General features: G+C 38.4%; 1 protein-coding gene across 8 annotated transcripts in view; it reads left to right on the top strand.

Moving 5' to 3' along the window:
- ARMC3 (armadillo repeat containing 3) overlaps window positions 1-15,193 on the top strand; it is a 63,524-nt gene extending 48,331 nt beyond the window's left edge. For 6 of the 8 annotated variants that reach the window (XM_080581701.1, XM_080581699.1, XM_080581697.1 and 3 more), the window contains 7 exons: window positions 2,246-2,414; window positions 3,296-3,396; window positions 4,479-4,574; window positions 6,090-6,179; window positions 8,777-8,974; window positions 11,778-11,940; window positions 13,426-15,190. In XM_080581701.1, the coding sequence (XP_080437827.1) occupies window positions 2,246-2,414; window positions 3,296-3,396; window positions 4,479-4,574; window positions 6,090-6,179; window positions 8,777-8,974; window positions 11,778-11,940; window positions 13,426-13,635 (1,027 nt within the window). In that variant the 3' untranslated portion in view covers window positions 13,636-15,190. Of the gene's footprint in view, window positions 1-2,245; window positions 2,415-3,295; window positions 3,397-4,478; window positions 4,575-6,089; window positions 6,180-8,776; window positions 8,975-11,777; window positions 11,941-13,425 lie in introns of all 8 variants that reach the window. The other 2 variants (XM_080581702.1, XM_080581703.1) reach the window with 2 other exon arrangements.
- Window positions 15,194-15,540: the final 347 nt, after the last annotated feature.

The following is a 15,540-nucleotide window of genomic DNA, read 5'->3' as shown; positions in this document are numbered from 1 at the left end:
CCATCAAATAAAACTCAGTAATTATTTTCCCTATCTTGCATAGAGCACTGTTCTTATTTAATCCTTTCTTTGTGACAGTATCAGAGTAGGACTCTAATTTATGTGTCCTTCCAGTTTGACAGCATATTATTGATAATAATACATTAAGCATAGTTTTTCAACCAGTCAGGCACTACTTCATGTTATTTTCATGTAGATCATATTTCCCTGACTTGCTCATGAGTATTCAAATAGGAATATTTGAAAAGACTTATTAAAGTCAAAACATATCTCAAAGTCAAGACATATCTTGCATCTACGTCTTGTGCCTATACATTGAGTCAGTTACCCCATCACAGAAAGGATTAGATTGACTTTACATGATTTGTTCTTGACAAATACATAATGGCTATTTCTTAACACCTTATCTCTTGCATGCTTGCAAACTGATTATTTAATAATTTGATATGGTGTCCTCTGGAGACTGAAATTTGGCTGAATGATCTCCATCATTTCCTTGGTCTTCATTTTTAAATCTAGGTAGTGTCTTTGCCCTTCTCCACTCTTCTGGCTCCTAGCCTGTCCTCCCTAAATTTTCAGAGATAATTATAAAGAGCTCAGAGCTTGCTTTTGCTATTTCATAGTGTACTATGGGGTAAGTCTTCTCCCACACTACCAACTTTGTCTTCTCCGGCTTACTCTAGACGCGCTAAGCCCACTGTTTTTACCTCCTTGTTAATATTGCTGCTAGGCATCTGCTTGCAACCATTATATCAAAACTGAAGCAAAAAAGGCAGCAGACACTTCAATCTTTTCTGTGCCATCTGTTATGAGTTTTCTTCCCACACTGAGTAATAAGCCTACATTTTCCTCTCTGACTCGTAGCATATGAACCATTTATTTTTGTTTCGGGTCCCTGAATAGTTGTATCTCAATTTGCCTGCGGGTTTTTTGGTTTTGCACCTTACTTTTTCTTCCCCGTTGGAAGTGTCCATGTTTCCATTTCTGCATGAGTCCTTTTTTGGTTTTCAGATTGTCACAGAATTTTTGGTGCTTCTATGCTTGTCCCTTTTTGTCTTCTCTTTCCTCCAGATGAGGCTAATGTGCAAATGTGTCTCTAAGGTCATGTCTTAGACACTGCTGTACTCATTAGACTTTTCTTTACCCTTTTTCCACTTGAAATTTCTTCCCTGCATTATCCTACTTGCTGATTACCTGATCTTGTTGAAATTTGTTTTATGACAAATAGCCTGGATGGTTGTTCCACGGTTTTCTCCCAGTGCTTTCTTCTAAAACAGACGGTTGTCACTTGCTTTGTCTACAAAACTTATCTCTGGATTTCTTTTGACGTACCTTCAGAAGTCTGCCTTGTAAAACATCTACAACTGAGCTGTGTAGTTCAGAGAGAGAAATGAGCAGTCTAAATGTGGAGTTCATTTTATATAAAATTTATTCCTTTGGATATGAAGAATGTCTGCATGTGCATATAGGCACATGCATAGAAGTTTGAGTAAGTGCATACATGTGAATATATCTCCCTCTTTCCTCCATTATTTTTTCCTAAATACTTCCAAAACTGCACTATGTTATTTTCTCCTGATTCAGCTTCCTTTACCTTCCTAGTGAGCTTTTCCTAAGTTTCTCAGGTCAGAAGCTATCAGTCTGTGGGTTTCAGCACCAAGGAATGAATCGCTGTCCTCCAGCATTCCCCCGTGATTATTTGTTTCTATTCCCATGCTGCAAAAGCACTGCCAGCCTGGTTGTGCTGACACAACTGCTTGTGCTCACATGCTATACTGAGTTCAGCACATCTCTGCCTGCTTCCCCTTCCCCAGGCACAGGAACAGCCCTAAACCAGGATTCACTCCTTGCATAATACTGAACTGGAATCTGCCAATTTATTGTATGGTCAGCTCTGAATATTATTCCTTTTACTCTGCTTTGACATTTTTCTTTTTTTTCCAGTTCTCTGTGGTACCAAGCATCTTTCCAATAAGAGGTTGTGGCATCCTGTCAGCATTTCTTTATGTAACTGTTTAACTGCCAAAAGGAATCCCTTTTGCTTTTGGGCACCACAAGGCGTTTTTCTCCTCCAGAGGAAGAATTCAGTGTAGCACAGCCAGCTCTTTGCTGGCCCAGAGTGCACCAGGCTAGCAGTTGGAAATGAATCTGTACCTTAGCCTTAGTAATGCTGAAAACTAACTCAGAACTGTGTAATAGCAATTAATTGTTACTTAATGATGAGCTATTGTATTTTGTTTAACAGTGCTTTAGACATCCTAGAAGAAATTAATCTGTCAACAGGGCGCAAAAATAAGTTTAGTGAAGCTGCTTTGGAAAAACTGCTTGATAACAATCTTTCCCAAAAGTACAGCCAGATGGGTTATTTATCATCAAGTAATGTCATTACTGATGGATTCTATGATTATGGTCAGGTAAGCTACTTTAAATTACTCTACTTAGGAAGAGTAAAATTGTCTTCTCAATTTATCAAAAGTAAGAGGACTGTAGCAAAAGCCAGAGTCTGTCTACCTAAAATACCTTGGTGTGTTTTCTTGTCCAGCAGTTTTCCAGCTTTTATACTAATTTCTTCTGATTATCTTTCCTCATGGGTCCTCTCATCATCTTCATGCTATTCCCCAGTTGCAATCTTCTTCCCAATCCTGTGTAAGCTGTTTTCCTCCTAGTTCCTTTACAGAGCCTTTCTCAGACCTTAGTTCTTCTGGTCTCTTTCACTGCAGTCACTTAATACTAACCTGACACTGAATGACCCTGTAGACTTTTTGGTTATTTATTTTTACATGAAGAAGGGTTCATATTTTCACCTTGGTCATGACCCTTTCTTTCACAAAGCACTGTTTATATATAAAGACTGACCCCACTCTGTATCCCCAATTACTGCTCTATTCAGTTTAAATCAGAGAAATACTTCTCAAAATGCCCAGATGAATTAGAAGTACTAGTATTATTGAAAATCAGTGAAAGGCATGCTTCTAAAGCATTTGGTTGCTTTTGAAAATTCCATCGTAAATTGTAAAGTCTTCAGAGGCAGGAGTATTTCCTTACCCTAAATTTTACAATGATGTAATGACAATAATTACAAGTTAAATTACAAGTTAGCAATCTTTTCTAAGAAAATTGATGAAGTAAATGTGAATATGGAAGAAACTGATTTCATATATTTTGAACAGGTTTTATAAGTTCTCATGTAACCGTTCTGTTAAAGATTGACTCTTTAGATACCTTTTTAAGATATTTTTTGTCTTCATCATTAACTGAGCAGAACACCTTGTCTTTTATCTTAATTTTCTTGTAGATAAAACCTGGAATTAAACTTTTATCTTTGGAGGAACTGAGTATGCAAGAACTTACTGACCGTAGGGCCATAATCTTCATTAACGCTAAACCACAAGAAGAGTAAGTCATGTTTGATCTACCAACATTTATTGCAATAACTCATTTTTCTATCATTTTTCTATCATTTCCACTGTTTCCAGTATGAAACTACGATATAGTTGGTATTGTGAGAGATATGTTTTAATCCTAGCACTGTGCTACATGTCCTAAAAGACAAAAGATTTGTATTTTATAAAATAAGTTTTTGGAAAATAACTTTTCTTCCCTCTAGATAGAAAAGATTCACTCACTTGAGTCGGTCTATTTTTCGTTAGAAAACTTAGCCATGAAGACTCATTCATTTAATACCCTTTGATTTCTGATGATGGGACACCAGTTATTTTATTAGTTATAACAAAGCTTGTCATCTGCTGTAATAATTATGTCATTGAAGCTGAATGTCAAAAAACAGCAATGAAATCTATGATTTAATGGTCTTGTACAGACAAATGCATGGAATTTTAAGCGCAACGTCCCAAGAGGCCGCACAAAGCTTTCAGGATTGATAGAGAACCTATGTCTATTCCTTCTGTGTTTAAGTTGAAGCCAACCTAACAAATCTTCTTAGATTTGAATGCAGGAAGTTGGTATTGAGCTTGTTTAACTGGGAGTCATTTCCTATAAACAGTCTCAGAGATCAAAGAATGCTCTACCAGTATTTTGCAAGTCCAAAATCATCTTCTCTGTCAACACATCACATATTTGGTTTACAGTATCATTAGCTTTCCTTTTAAGCCTGTATATGACACCATAAAGATGTCTGAGAATATCTATGACAAATTAACCTTCCATGCTCTTTGTTGATCCCTAAGCTTGTCTTTAACTATCAGGTTTTCTTTCTTTGACTTGATACAGCTTATTGCCTTTGCACCTTGGCAGCAATCTTACTATCCAGTTACTTTTGTGTCTATCATTGGTATCCCATATTTCATTTCTGATCCCTGAATCAATATCAGGTTTATTAGTTGCTATGTTATTCCTTCCAGTTATATATTTCTTATGAATATATTTACCGTCCTTTAAAATCAAAGCTCTATTTTCGTAGCTTAACATGCTATACAATCTCTACAAATAATATGCAAAAACATCTTGCTCCATTTCAGTGTCCTTGCAGTAGAGGAAAAGCCACAAAATTCATCTTATGAACAGACTACCTTGTCACCTTCAGTTTCAAGAAAAAGCAGTAGAGAAAAATCAAGGTATGGTCTTAAGATTTACTAGTTGTCAATGTTCTATTATTGTGCTACGATTGGAAATGGAATTCTGATTGAAAATAGTGATAAACAGTTTCCTAACAGAGTACAATAGCTCAAATACAATGTTAAATATGTTTTTAGAGTCTTTCTTTCACATCCTAATTGCACTAATCTTCCTTTGTCTATCTTAGTAGTTACTTGTCCTCCCCATACTGTATTAGAACATCTCCCATTTATTTGGCTGTTTTTTCCTTTCAATATCCTTAAGAGACAGTGAAATGCAAATATGTTACAGCTTGACAGCCAGGACACAGGGAAACGAGGGTAGTTCTTTCTCAATTTAGAACCTACATCTACAAAAATTTCCTATACTGCCTACATCCAACCTTATTTCTAGGTAAAATGTCTTCCAGTGAAATTCCACAGATGACTAAAAGCAGAAAAGGATGTGTTCAATACTGTCCCAGTTTTGACAGCAGTGAGGCTAAAAATGCCTCACAGTTGCAAGGCTCCCTCTGATCCATACAATTCAGTAGGTACAGTCCTAGCAGGCTTTTTTGTGGGACTGATCTGGTGGGCATGTCTGCTGGTACCAAATAGATCTGAATCTCTAATGTTGTGGTAAATTTAATTTCCTTCCTGTACAGAAAGAGGATTTGAGCCTACACCTCCCACCTGCACACACATGATCATAGGGTACTTGGGGTTTAGCAGTCTTACTCTGTTTCGTTGTAGCTTCACTAATGATGAAGCATAATGAACAGAGCTTTCTACTTCAGCTGTTCGGGCATTTATCTGACAGAGCTGAGACCAAAGTTGTAGTCCCAGTCTTAATGACTTTTAATATAAAATACTTAACCCTGACCTTGTTCCTCTGGAAAAGAAAACTGAACCATGGTCTTCCAACTGAACCGGTGAGCTCTATGTAAAACAGCAGCACAGTCACCACTGCAAGGGTGCCTTTCAGAGAAGGCAGGAGTACACACCTAGTTCCAGAGGATTGTTCAGGATAGCAAAACCAGTCCAAATACAGCCTCCTTGCAAACAAAGGGATGGTATCTAATCCTTGATAGTAATGTGATGCAGCCTACAACTCTACTCAGCTTTCCTGTTAGCTCACTTAGGGAGCCAACCATGCATCATGCTGGTTTCTGTGGGACCCAGTCCTGACTTCCAAATTCTCCTTGTTTTGTGGTACAGGGGTTCTTGGCTATACCTCAGGGCTGTGAATTCTACAGAGTGATGGCATTACAAAATGCTATCTGCTGCAGGGTTTGAATAAAGAATGTCTGTCATAGGAACTGAGGTACTATGTTTGCAATTTTCAGCTTGAAGCTCATCTATGAACTATGATACGCTATTGTTTATACAGACCTTTAATTAATAGAGATAATTGTTGATTTCTTACACTGCTTATATATTTCTGTATATGTATATATGTGTGTGCTTGAGAGATGAAATCTGCAGTAAGAAAGATGAGAGAAAATGGGAACTGACCTTGCTTTGTGTTCTGAATAGCTTAATGGTATCCCCAGTAGAGGAAAAGCAGGAGCCACCTGGAAGGAGATCTTCGTTCAGTAAAAGCAGCAGTAAAGAAAAAGGCTTAAGGTATTACATTCTGAATTATGTATGTATAGGTTCATTTAGAACTGCAATACAAATTTTTGACAGGTAATAGCTACTGAAGGTGAAGAGTTGAGGTTCTGACTTTGAACCAGGATCCAAATTGTGAGATTAATCTAGCCAAAAGTTACTGAGTTACAGGACAGACATTTACGTTTGGCTGGTTATTTGTGCTGCAAGCACTTCTGGAATTCAGTTTAAACAAGTTCTTATTAAATACCTGAAATGAATCACATTGTGGAAGGTTCCTGTTTCGGGATGCAAAAGAATAAATTCTGCATCTTGAGTGTCTAACTGGGCCTATTCTAACTTCTGCTCATTCGGAAGGTCCTCCTGATGCTCAGCATGTTTTGGCCATGACACACTAAGCATATGCCAGTTTACTTAAATACAGCAGGAGAGATGGGGAGATATCAAGCCAATGATATTTGCTGTGTACTTGTGGGGGATTTCTTCGTTTCAGAAGATGCTCTAGAGACTTAGACCGTTTTGCATAGTCTCAAAGTACAGAGACCTGTTCTGACAAGATCATGTGTTTGTTTATTATTGTGTAAGGTGAGGATACCCTTAGATAGTTGCTTTTTAATGTAATTTATGTCAATTACACAGTAAGTGACTGCATTGTTAGCGATCATAACTGTTCCAGAAAGCAAGAAAAAAAATAGGAAAAAACAAATGCCTGGCTCCATTTCCCCATAGTAAACTTGCAGGGATACAAAGCCTTCTTTCTTCAAGTATGAAATAATTGCTTTTGAATGTCATGATCAAGTTGTATGATTTATAACCCCATTGTCATTCATTTTGAATCCATAATTCATACACCATTATTACTATTAATTTGTGAGATATATGGGAGTTACTTGAAGGTCAATAGCTGACTCCAAGCCTCAAACATGCTTAGACTTTTTTCTAGATATTTTTTTCCTTTGATCATACATTTCTGTTCATCATTATTTTGCAAAGTACCACTGAACACAGCTTAAAACCATTGTTTTTGAAAAGTGATACTAGTTTATATAAACTGTAGTTGAAAGCTAAGAGAAAGGAGAGTTATAATTGTCTGCTGGAAGTGTTTGAATTAGATGTAGAGGAAGTGCCTAGTTGATAGTTTGACATGTATTTGCATAGACAGATAGCAACATTTTTGATCAAACAGTTGTGTATCTGATATACACAATGACTGGGCTAAAATGTTATCTTTAATGTAGACTGATATATATGTATTTCTTCCACGCTATGTTCTCGTAGAGCATTTAAGGAAATACTTTCCAATGCTCGTTTACTCCATTTTGAAAGAGAGATGAGAGATTAAATTATGCAAGAAAGGGAAGAAAATAGGTGTCATGGCTGTCTTTTGGTGGTAGGATGGTGCATTGGCTGCCGTCTTCCTCACACTGGTTCTCTGGTGTCGCAGGACATTTGTACTGAACTTACCGCAGGAATCCTAACAGCTTGGAGACTATTAATTGCCATTAGTTCTCCTTTTCTATGCTCCTCTGCATTTGCAAAGAGTGCAATCACTTAGCAGTGCAGTTTTCATAGGGAAGATAAAATATTGGGTCTACAAAAGGGAAGAGCAGGGGAGAAAGAGACAAGATGGTCAAGGAACAAGAATTATACTGTCTATAGAAGTCTGTTATTTTGAAAACTTATTAAATCAGACATCAGAGAGGTGGGAGTAGTTAATTTTGTTGTTGTTTTTAACAGGTTATTCTCAAGCATTATGCCTAACTCTTTAAGGGGACAAGTAGGTAGTGGTTTAATCTGCCATTGTAAGGTTCCATAGCTATAGTTAGCTAGAGTCAAATTAGATAAGGAAAACAGTTTGTCTGCTTTTTTAAGCATACGTGTAATTAATAACCAGAACAGTTTATTTAACAGGGTGGTGAATTTTCTATAATTTGAAGATTAAATCTTAATTGGTTGTCCTTCTAAAAAATGTGCATTATAAAATCTATGAAAAGGTCTTTTTGTGAATATGATGAATCTCAATAGGTAAAAGAAAAGTTTGAAAAGTAGTCTGAAGACAAATTGCTTGAATTAGACTACTGATAATGGTATATGCCTTTCTGCTTTGTACAATACCTTCTTAAGAGTGCTGTTCATTGTAAAAAAATCAAGAATAATTTGAAGACCATACAATAATGATATTGTGCCCTCAAGCACACTACTCTCTGGTGGCCCTTTATTTCTTTTCTTTTCCTTCCAAGAATACTGGAAATATTCTGTATTTTTTTTCTTTAAAAAAGCCAGTCCCGTTAAAGAAATAGAAGAAATTTTGTGAGATTTCCCAGTAGAATTTCTCAAGACCCATGTTGAAAAACGACATGATGCTTACAAAACACAAGTTCTACATGTTCCCAGAAATGAAAAATCCTAATCTAATTGTATAGATCTTAACAATACTCCTGGTAAGACACCGATTTTGTAGTTGCTGTGAAAGTTGTGAAATGAACAGTATTTTATCTAAGCAAAACAAGCATTTAATTTATACTTCTGCTATTTGGTTATGGTACCTGTTCAGGATTTGGACTTCAGAGGTTACAGTACTCTAAATAAATGTACGTTGTTTTCTATATAAGAAAAGGGAAGGGGAAAAAAGAAGAGGAAAAAATGATAGATGGTACTCAGATTATATCCAAAGTCCAGGATGAAATAAATCAAGAAAATGCACAATGGCAACCACCACCTGACTTCATTTTACTGGATTATATTAATGATGCTTCTAAAACAATCCTACCACTCACTACTACGCGGGAACAGGTTGTGGCTCTTGCACAGTGAGTACCAAATTATATTTCCATAAATAATGCTGATAAGTTCATTTGGTAAAATACTAGCTTTCTCATCACAGGACAACTTTTTTATTTTTCTCATCTTTACTTGGAATCAGCTTTGGCCCAGTGTTATTAGAGAGCTTGTTTCATGAACTAAGTCCACTTCCATTCCTCCTCACATTCCACCTATTTTGTGATAATTCAGATTGCCTTTATTCTTGGTTGTGATCTTGGCTGTGATAATGCCCTGAACATTGCTGAACAGCAATCAGACGTTGGTAATTAATGCTTTCCCCCCACTCCCTGAATTTTAAAGCAAAGAACTAGAAGGAAGCACATAAAGCCATTCTTTTGTCACTGCTACTTGGGTATGGCCCAGCCCAAACAGGAGTGCCAGAGCATTTCTGTTGACTCCAATGAGTTTTGGATAAGGATTGAAAAACTGACCAAAATGCAAAAATTCAGTACTCTGCAGGAGAAAGTCCAGATTCCCAGGAGATGTCCTTTTAGTTCCTTGCACCTGGAACTTTGTACAGTTTGCATTTACTTTTAGTCAGCCATATGATTGTCAGGTGTTGAGAGGCCTTCGTGACCTTCTGCTGGACCTTCCCCAGACAGCTCTTTTCCTCTCCATTTCTTCCTTCCTATACCTTCACAGGCACTTCACAGCAGCACATGTAGGCCTTCCCAGTAGCCGAGACAGCACAGCAGCCGTTCACATCTGGGGAATGTGCCTGCCTTGCTGTAGCCCGTGGTGGGCAGAGGCTGGAGGGCCCGGCTCTCCTGGGGCTTGGGCCCAGCTGGGGCTCGTGACAAAACTCTCTCTTTTTTTTTTTTTTGGTTTTCTTTCTTCTTTTTTTTTTTTCTGTAAACCCAAAAGTACAAGACATTTTTAAATATAATTTTTAGGTGCTGCTGTAATGAACATCCTGGTGGTTAAGTAGCGCGAGAACATTGCACTGATGTGTGTACAGAGTGTTGTTATCAATGTGTGATTCATTAGTTACCCCGACTGCTCGGCCTGGGCACCAATCACTGTCATCTCCAAGCAGTGTGGCTGCTTTCATCTTCTCCTTAGTTTAACCTTTACTATCTTACCAGTTTCCTGGCTGCCTCCTGAATCTGGAGAGTTTGGCGTCAGATCCCGCTGAGTCTCACAAAATTTGTTTCTTCTACTAACCTTCATTTTTAATGAAGTGGTCCGCTGTGATATGAGGAATGACTTTTCCGTTGATTGCAAAATTTGACAAGACAGGTATTCATCCTTAACTATCCAGCTGTGTATAAATTATGCTGCCTTTGTCAAGGTGGAATCTGTAAAATACTCTTTCAAATCCGCTCTTCACACACACCAATGAAATATTTGCAGATACACAGCCCAGTGAAAAAATCATCAGGAACCGAAGTAGTATATTTTCTGTGGGGATTTTTATACGCATGTGGCATTTTCGGTGGCTGCCTGGGTGGCGTGTGCTGAATGGGAAGGGCAGGAGGAGGCAGCTGACGAGCCCCCGGCAGCTTGGGCAGGGCTCCTGCTGTACTTGCCAGGAGGGAGCTGGCGTGGATTAGGGGACACGCTGTGGTGCTGGCTGTGTCCTCTTAAACAAACACAGTACATCGTTGTGCATGCATGGGAGTGGTGTGCATGCAGGCTCGGGAAGCTTTGCTCCCTTTATTGAGGGCTGGCTGCAGGCACGAGCAGTGCAAATGAGTGCTTGGAGCCCCTCGCTTCCTCAGGCTCACCCAGTAATCCCTAGCTTCAGGATACCACATCCAGTCTGCTCAGCGATAACTCCCTGTGCCCATGCTGTTGGTACCAGCACCTCCGTAGGCCCTAGATTTTCAGAAATAAGGCCCCTGCTAGTGCCTCGCATTTACTGAGGCCAGAACCTGCTCACAGAGAGTTTATAATGGAGATGTGATGGTGCAGGTTTTCTCCCGGTCTGAGGCAGTGGCTTGTGATTCCTGTGTCAGCTCTGCGACACCCTGTCTGGAGTCGCAGCCCTCAGTAGTGCCCGTGCCTTTGGCTGAGGACACTGTGAGGAACAAAGGTCTGTACATACAGGGGCTGTGCAGGAGGGGGTGAAGGTGTGTGCAAGAGGAGCTAGCGACTTACAAACTGGGGGTTGATCCTATCTATGCACGATCACCCCAAAGGCATGGTTTGGGCAGTGTTTGCACAGATTGTGGATTCTGATCTTCTCTTTCTTTGATGGAGCTATTCTCTTTTATGGATAAAGACAGCCCCCTGCCCCCAGATGTTGGCTTTGATGTAAGAAAACACATGTAGAGGTCGAAGTACCCTTTCTGGATATCATTGCTTTCCTCAGTTGGGATCATTACCTATGGCTTTATTTTTGTCATATATATTCTCATGTCTTTATTATTATTTCAAATGAATGCTAGGGTTAAGGATTGTAATATATAGCTCACATAATCCAGTAGCTGTGAAGATGAACATTAGTTTCTGAACTACTTCCTCAGTAATTTCACTTTTATTGATGATTTTCTCTGAGTAGCTGGTTCCTACATTAGACATTTCTAGAATTGCTGCTGGCAGCTGCTGCACCTTGGCTTAGGTCTGTGACAAATGTGAATGACCTGAGTTAGGTTTATCTGGATTTAATAGTGAGCATATGTAAAATATCAGCTACTGAACTGAACAATTAAAGCACACGTAGACAGTCTTAAAGTTTTATATATCATTGTCTTACTGCTTCTGTACCTTTCATTTTGCTGATACGTTTTTGTAATAAGTTCAAGAGACATTATAGATTTAATTGTTGTAATTGTAAATTTGTTGCAGGTTTGTTGCAGACAAGATGGGTGGTGCAATTGAAAGAGACAAACTACATGACTTCAGCTGGGAACTTCATATAAGTGAAATAGAATATGAACTGAAATCCAATGTTGTGCCTATTGGGAAAGTTAAAAAAGGGACATTTTACCACAGGGCTTTACTTTTCAAGGTACATTAACATTTATTTTACAACATAGAGTTATTTCTGCTAAATGTATATTATAAACTAAAGTATACTTGCATCAGTATAATATAATATTTATATTAATGTAAAATCTTGTGTATATATTTAAGTCATTTTTTACTGGCAAAGTTGATTTCCCAGTGAATGAAAGCCAGCATCGCTTCATTCTGTAAACATTCTTGTTGTCATTAAATTGTCTTAAGTGATATCAGCAGAATACTTGATAAATGGCAAAAAGCCAAGTTATTTGAATGGTAGTCAAAACATTTTACATTTTCTGTAAACTGTAAAATATTGAATTATGCAGTTTCCTGATTTTTTTTTTCCCATGCTGTAAATGTAAGCTTCTCGGGACAATTTCTATTCAGTATCTGTCCAGTATTCTGTGACAGAACGTAACAGCTTTTATGCTCTAGTTTCATGGACTGGGAAGCTTCACTTCTTCTTCTGACTTTATGTATGCCTGCTTATCTGTCCAATCCTCCTTCCTTGGCTGCTGGTTAACTGGACTTTACTCCTTCTTGCATGGAAAGGAGAAGAGAAACAAAGGCCTAGGACACTAAGCCTGGGAGAAAGAGTACAATCTGAAATTTATGGTATACATGGGGAGAGAGCATTCCTGACGTATTTTGTGGAGGTCTGGGGGAATAAATTAATTGTGCTGAAGCAGCACTGGTGTTCTCTTACCCTCCACTGTTCTCTTACTGTGATGTTTACAAAGAAACCTTTGTAGGGACAGATCATCTCTCTTAGAGACACATCAGTCTAAGCACAGGATATCTGTGTCCATTTGTAAAAATGTAAAAATCTTTCAGGATTTCATTTCTTCACAGTGGATGCATTCTGAGAAAGCAGTTTTGTATCTGGAAGCCATCACAGCGCTCTCGGGGATGGTACAGCATTGAGGCAGTGCAGGCGTCCCATCCAGCTAGCGCTCGCCTCGCATTTCATTGATTTCCATGTTCATGGGGCTCAAAAGCAAGAAGTGTACTTCAAGGAGAAGCAGTAATCCTAAACTTACACTGATAAAAATGTTACATTTTTACCCTTAATTATTCGCACTGAGTGTATGTGTGCAAGGTACCTACACCTCATTGCTTGTGTAGACAGTTCTTCAGAATGTCGTGCAGAACCGAGTCTTCCAGATAGAAGAATACGTTGTGGGGACTATGGGTACTGCACTTTGTTTGAGATCTGAAGGACTGCCTGATATCTTTCCTGGTGTCACAAAAGAGAAAAAATATATATTTTTTATGTTGTGCACAGAATATGGTAGAAATAGTATTTATAAGCCTGCACTGTCTAAGCAGAACCAACAGTAAAGATCTGTAGTTCAAAACACCTTAGAGATTAACACAGTCTGTATCAAGAAAGCTCTTGGCCTTTGAAGTATTTCTTTTCTTTTTAAGCATCACTTGCTGTATATTGCACAAGCTAAGTGTGATTAACACCTTTTTCTTTCCTTTTTAGGTGATAGCAGACAGAATTGGCATTGGCTGTAGTTTAGTTCGTGGCGAGTATAACAGAGCTTGGAATGAAGTTAAATTGGTTGATGACTCTCCACAAGGAGTAACTGGGCTTCTGCTTCCTCCTCAAGAGTATATTGTAGATCTAATGTTTGAGCCAGGCTTTTTGATGAAACAGGGAAGTGCAGAGGCAGATCAGTACAAACGTATTTAATCATCCCCAGATTTCTCCAAAATAAGCATTTTAAAGATGATTGCAATGTTATTTCTTATGAAACAAAAGGGGCTTGCCATCCGGTTATCAAAAAGAAGCATATGTTTCTATAGTCATTTGCTGAAAGATGTTCTTTTTTCTGAGAACTCACTTCAGATATCTGCATCTGGTATATTGTCCTAAGCATTGAATTAAACATACTTTACATAGCCAATCTCAATTCTTAGATATTTGTGGAGACTTGGGTGTGGGAGGTGGCACTATTTTAAGATGAAATTGTAAAACTATAGATTAAAATTTGGTAGATCAAGAATATTTGATATGTGTTAACATTATACTACTTATTAAATAGGTTTAAATTATTTCCAAAATACAGTATATTCTTTTGTTTGTTTCTTACATTCCTTCAACCCCCATGCACAATTACATGAATTATGTGTTCATGAAGCAAGAAAATGTGATGTCTGGTGAAATAACAAGTCGTCTAAAAACAATTGCACATTTTTGTGTGTGTGTGTCCTGGTTTCAGTTAGGACAGAGTTAATTTTCCTCCTAGTAGCTGTTAGGGTGCTGTGTTTTGGATTAGGATGAGAAGAGTGCTGATAACATGCTGATGTTTTAATTGTTGCAGAGCAGTGCTTACACCAAGCCAAGGACTTCTCGGCTTCTCGCTCTGTCCTGCCAGCGAGCAGGCTGGGGGTGCAGCAGGAGCTGGGAGGGGACAGACCCAGGACAGCTGACCCAAACTGGCCAAAGGGGTATTCCATACCATCTGACGTCATGCTAAACAATATATAGGGGTGGCTGGCTGGGGTGGGGGGCCGGCTGCTCGGGGATAGGCTGGGCATCGGTCAGCGGGTGGTGAGCAATTGCATTGTGCATCACTTGTTTCGTACACATTATTATTAGTAATACTATTATCATTATTATTATTATTGTTATTATTATTTTCCTGTCTTAATAAACTGTCTTTATCTCCACTCACAGGCTTCACTTTCCCGTTTCTCTCCCCCATCCCAGAGAGGGAGGGGGAGGGTGAGCGAACGGCTGTGTGGTGTTTAGCTGCCGGCTGGGTTAAACCACAACAGTGTGAAATAACCCAAGAACTGAGAATTAGAAGAATTAGGATAACAGTGTACTTTCAACCTCTGAAGAGGCTAAAATATAAATACCCCATTTATATTTCTTGGAACTTGCCAGAGTTAATAATTATGGATAGAAACATAGTCTGGATGAACATAAATACTATTCGTCCTGACACAGTGAAGACAGATGACTGATAAGTTACTGCATTCAATCTCCCTTTAAATTCTTCATTTTTCACTTGAAGATAAAATGGACTATGAGAAGGGAGCAGTTCTGGGTGGAGAATTTGTATTTCTAACAGCCTTGGGTAACGTGGTGTTGCCGAAGTGTGATGCTGCACCTAACAGAGGTAAAACACTGCTTAGAACACTCCAGTAAACACTTTCTGGTGAAGTAGTCAGGAATGTACTGTAGTATTTAAAGGAGCATCATTCAAATGAGTTTACTTGATTGTAGGAAAGTGACAAAAAGCCCTGTACAAAAGTTATGCCAATGCAGACAATATTGTGCAAAACTGAATTTCAGAAGAGAATGACAATGAGGCATTTACTTCCTGACCTACTTCCTGACCATCAAAAAAAAAAAAAAAGAAAGATAAATTTGCAGTCTGTGTTTGTTTAGTTTTTTTGATGTTTGTGTAAGCCCAGTCACTTGTATAGTCTATTTTGGTTTAAGGAGGTTTATACCTGTCATATTCAATACTGTTTATGAGTATGATGCCACAATACTCCCTCCTTCTTCCATTGACAAGCAGCATAATTTTTTGGTAGCCTTTTAGCCTTTTGGGGAAAAATTTACCTTTTTGTTGTAAATTCACAT

Source organism: Anser brachyrhynchus (genome assembly GCF_964034855.1).
Source record: "Anser brachyrhynchus genome assembly, chromosome: 2".
Classification (NCBI taxonomy): Eukaryota; Metazoa; Chordata; class Aves; order Anseriformes; family Anatidae; genus Anser; species Anser brachyrhynchus.
Note: the sequence above shows the minus strand (reverse complement) of the source record. Positions and strands in the feature narration are given on the sequence as shown.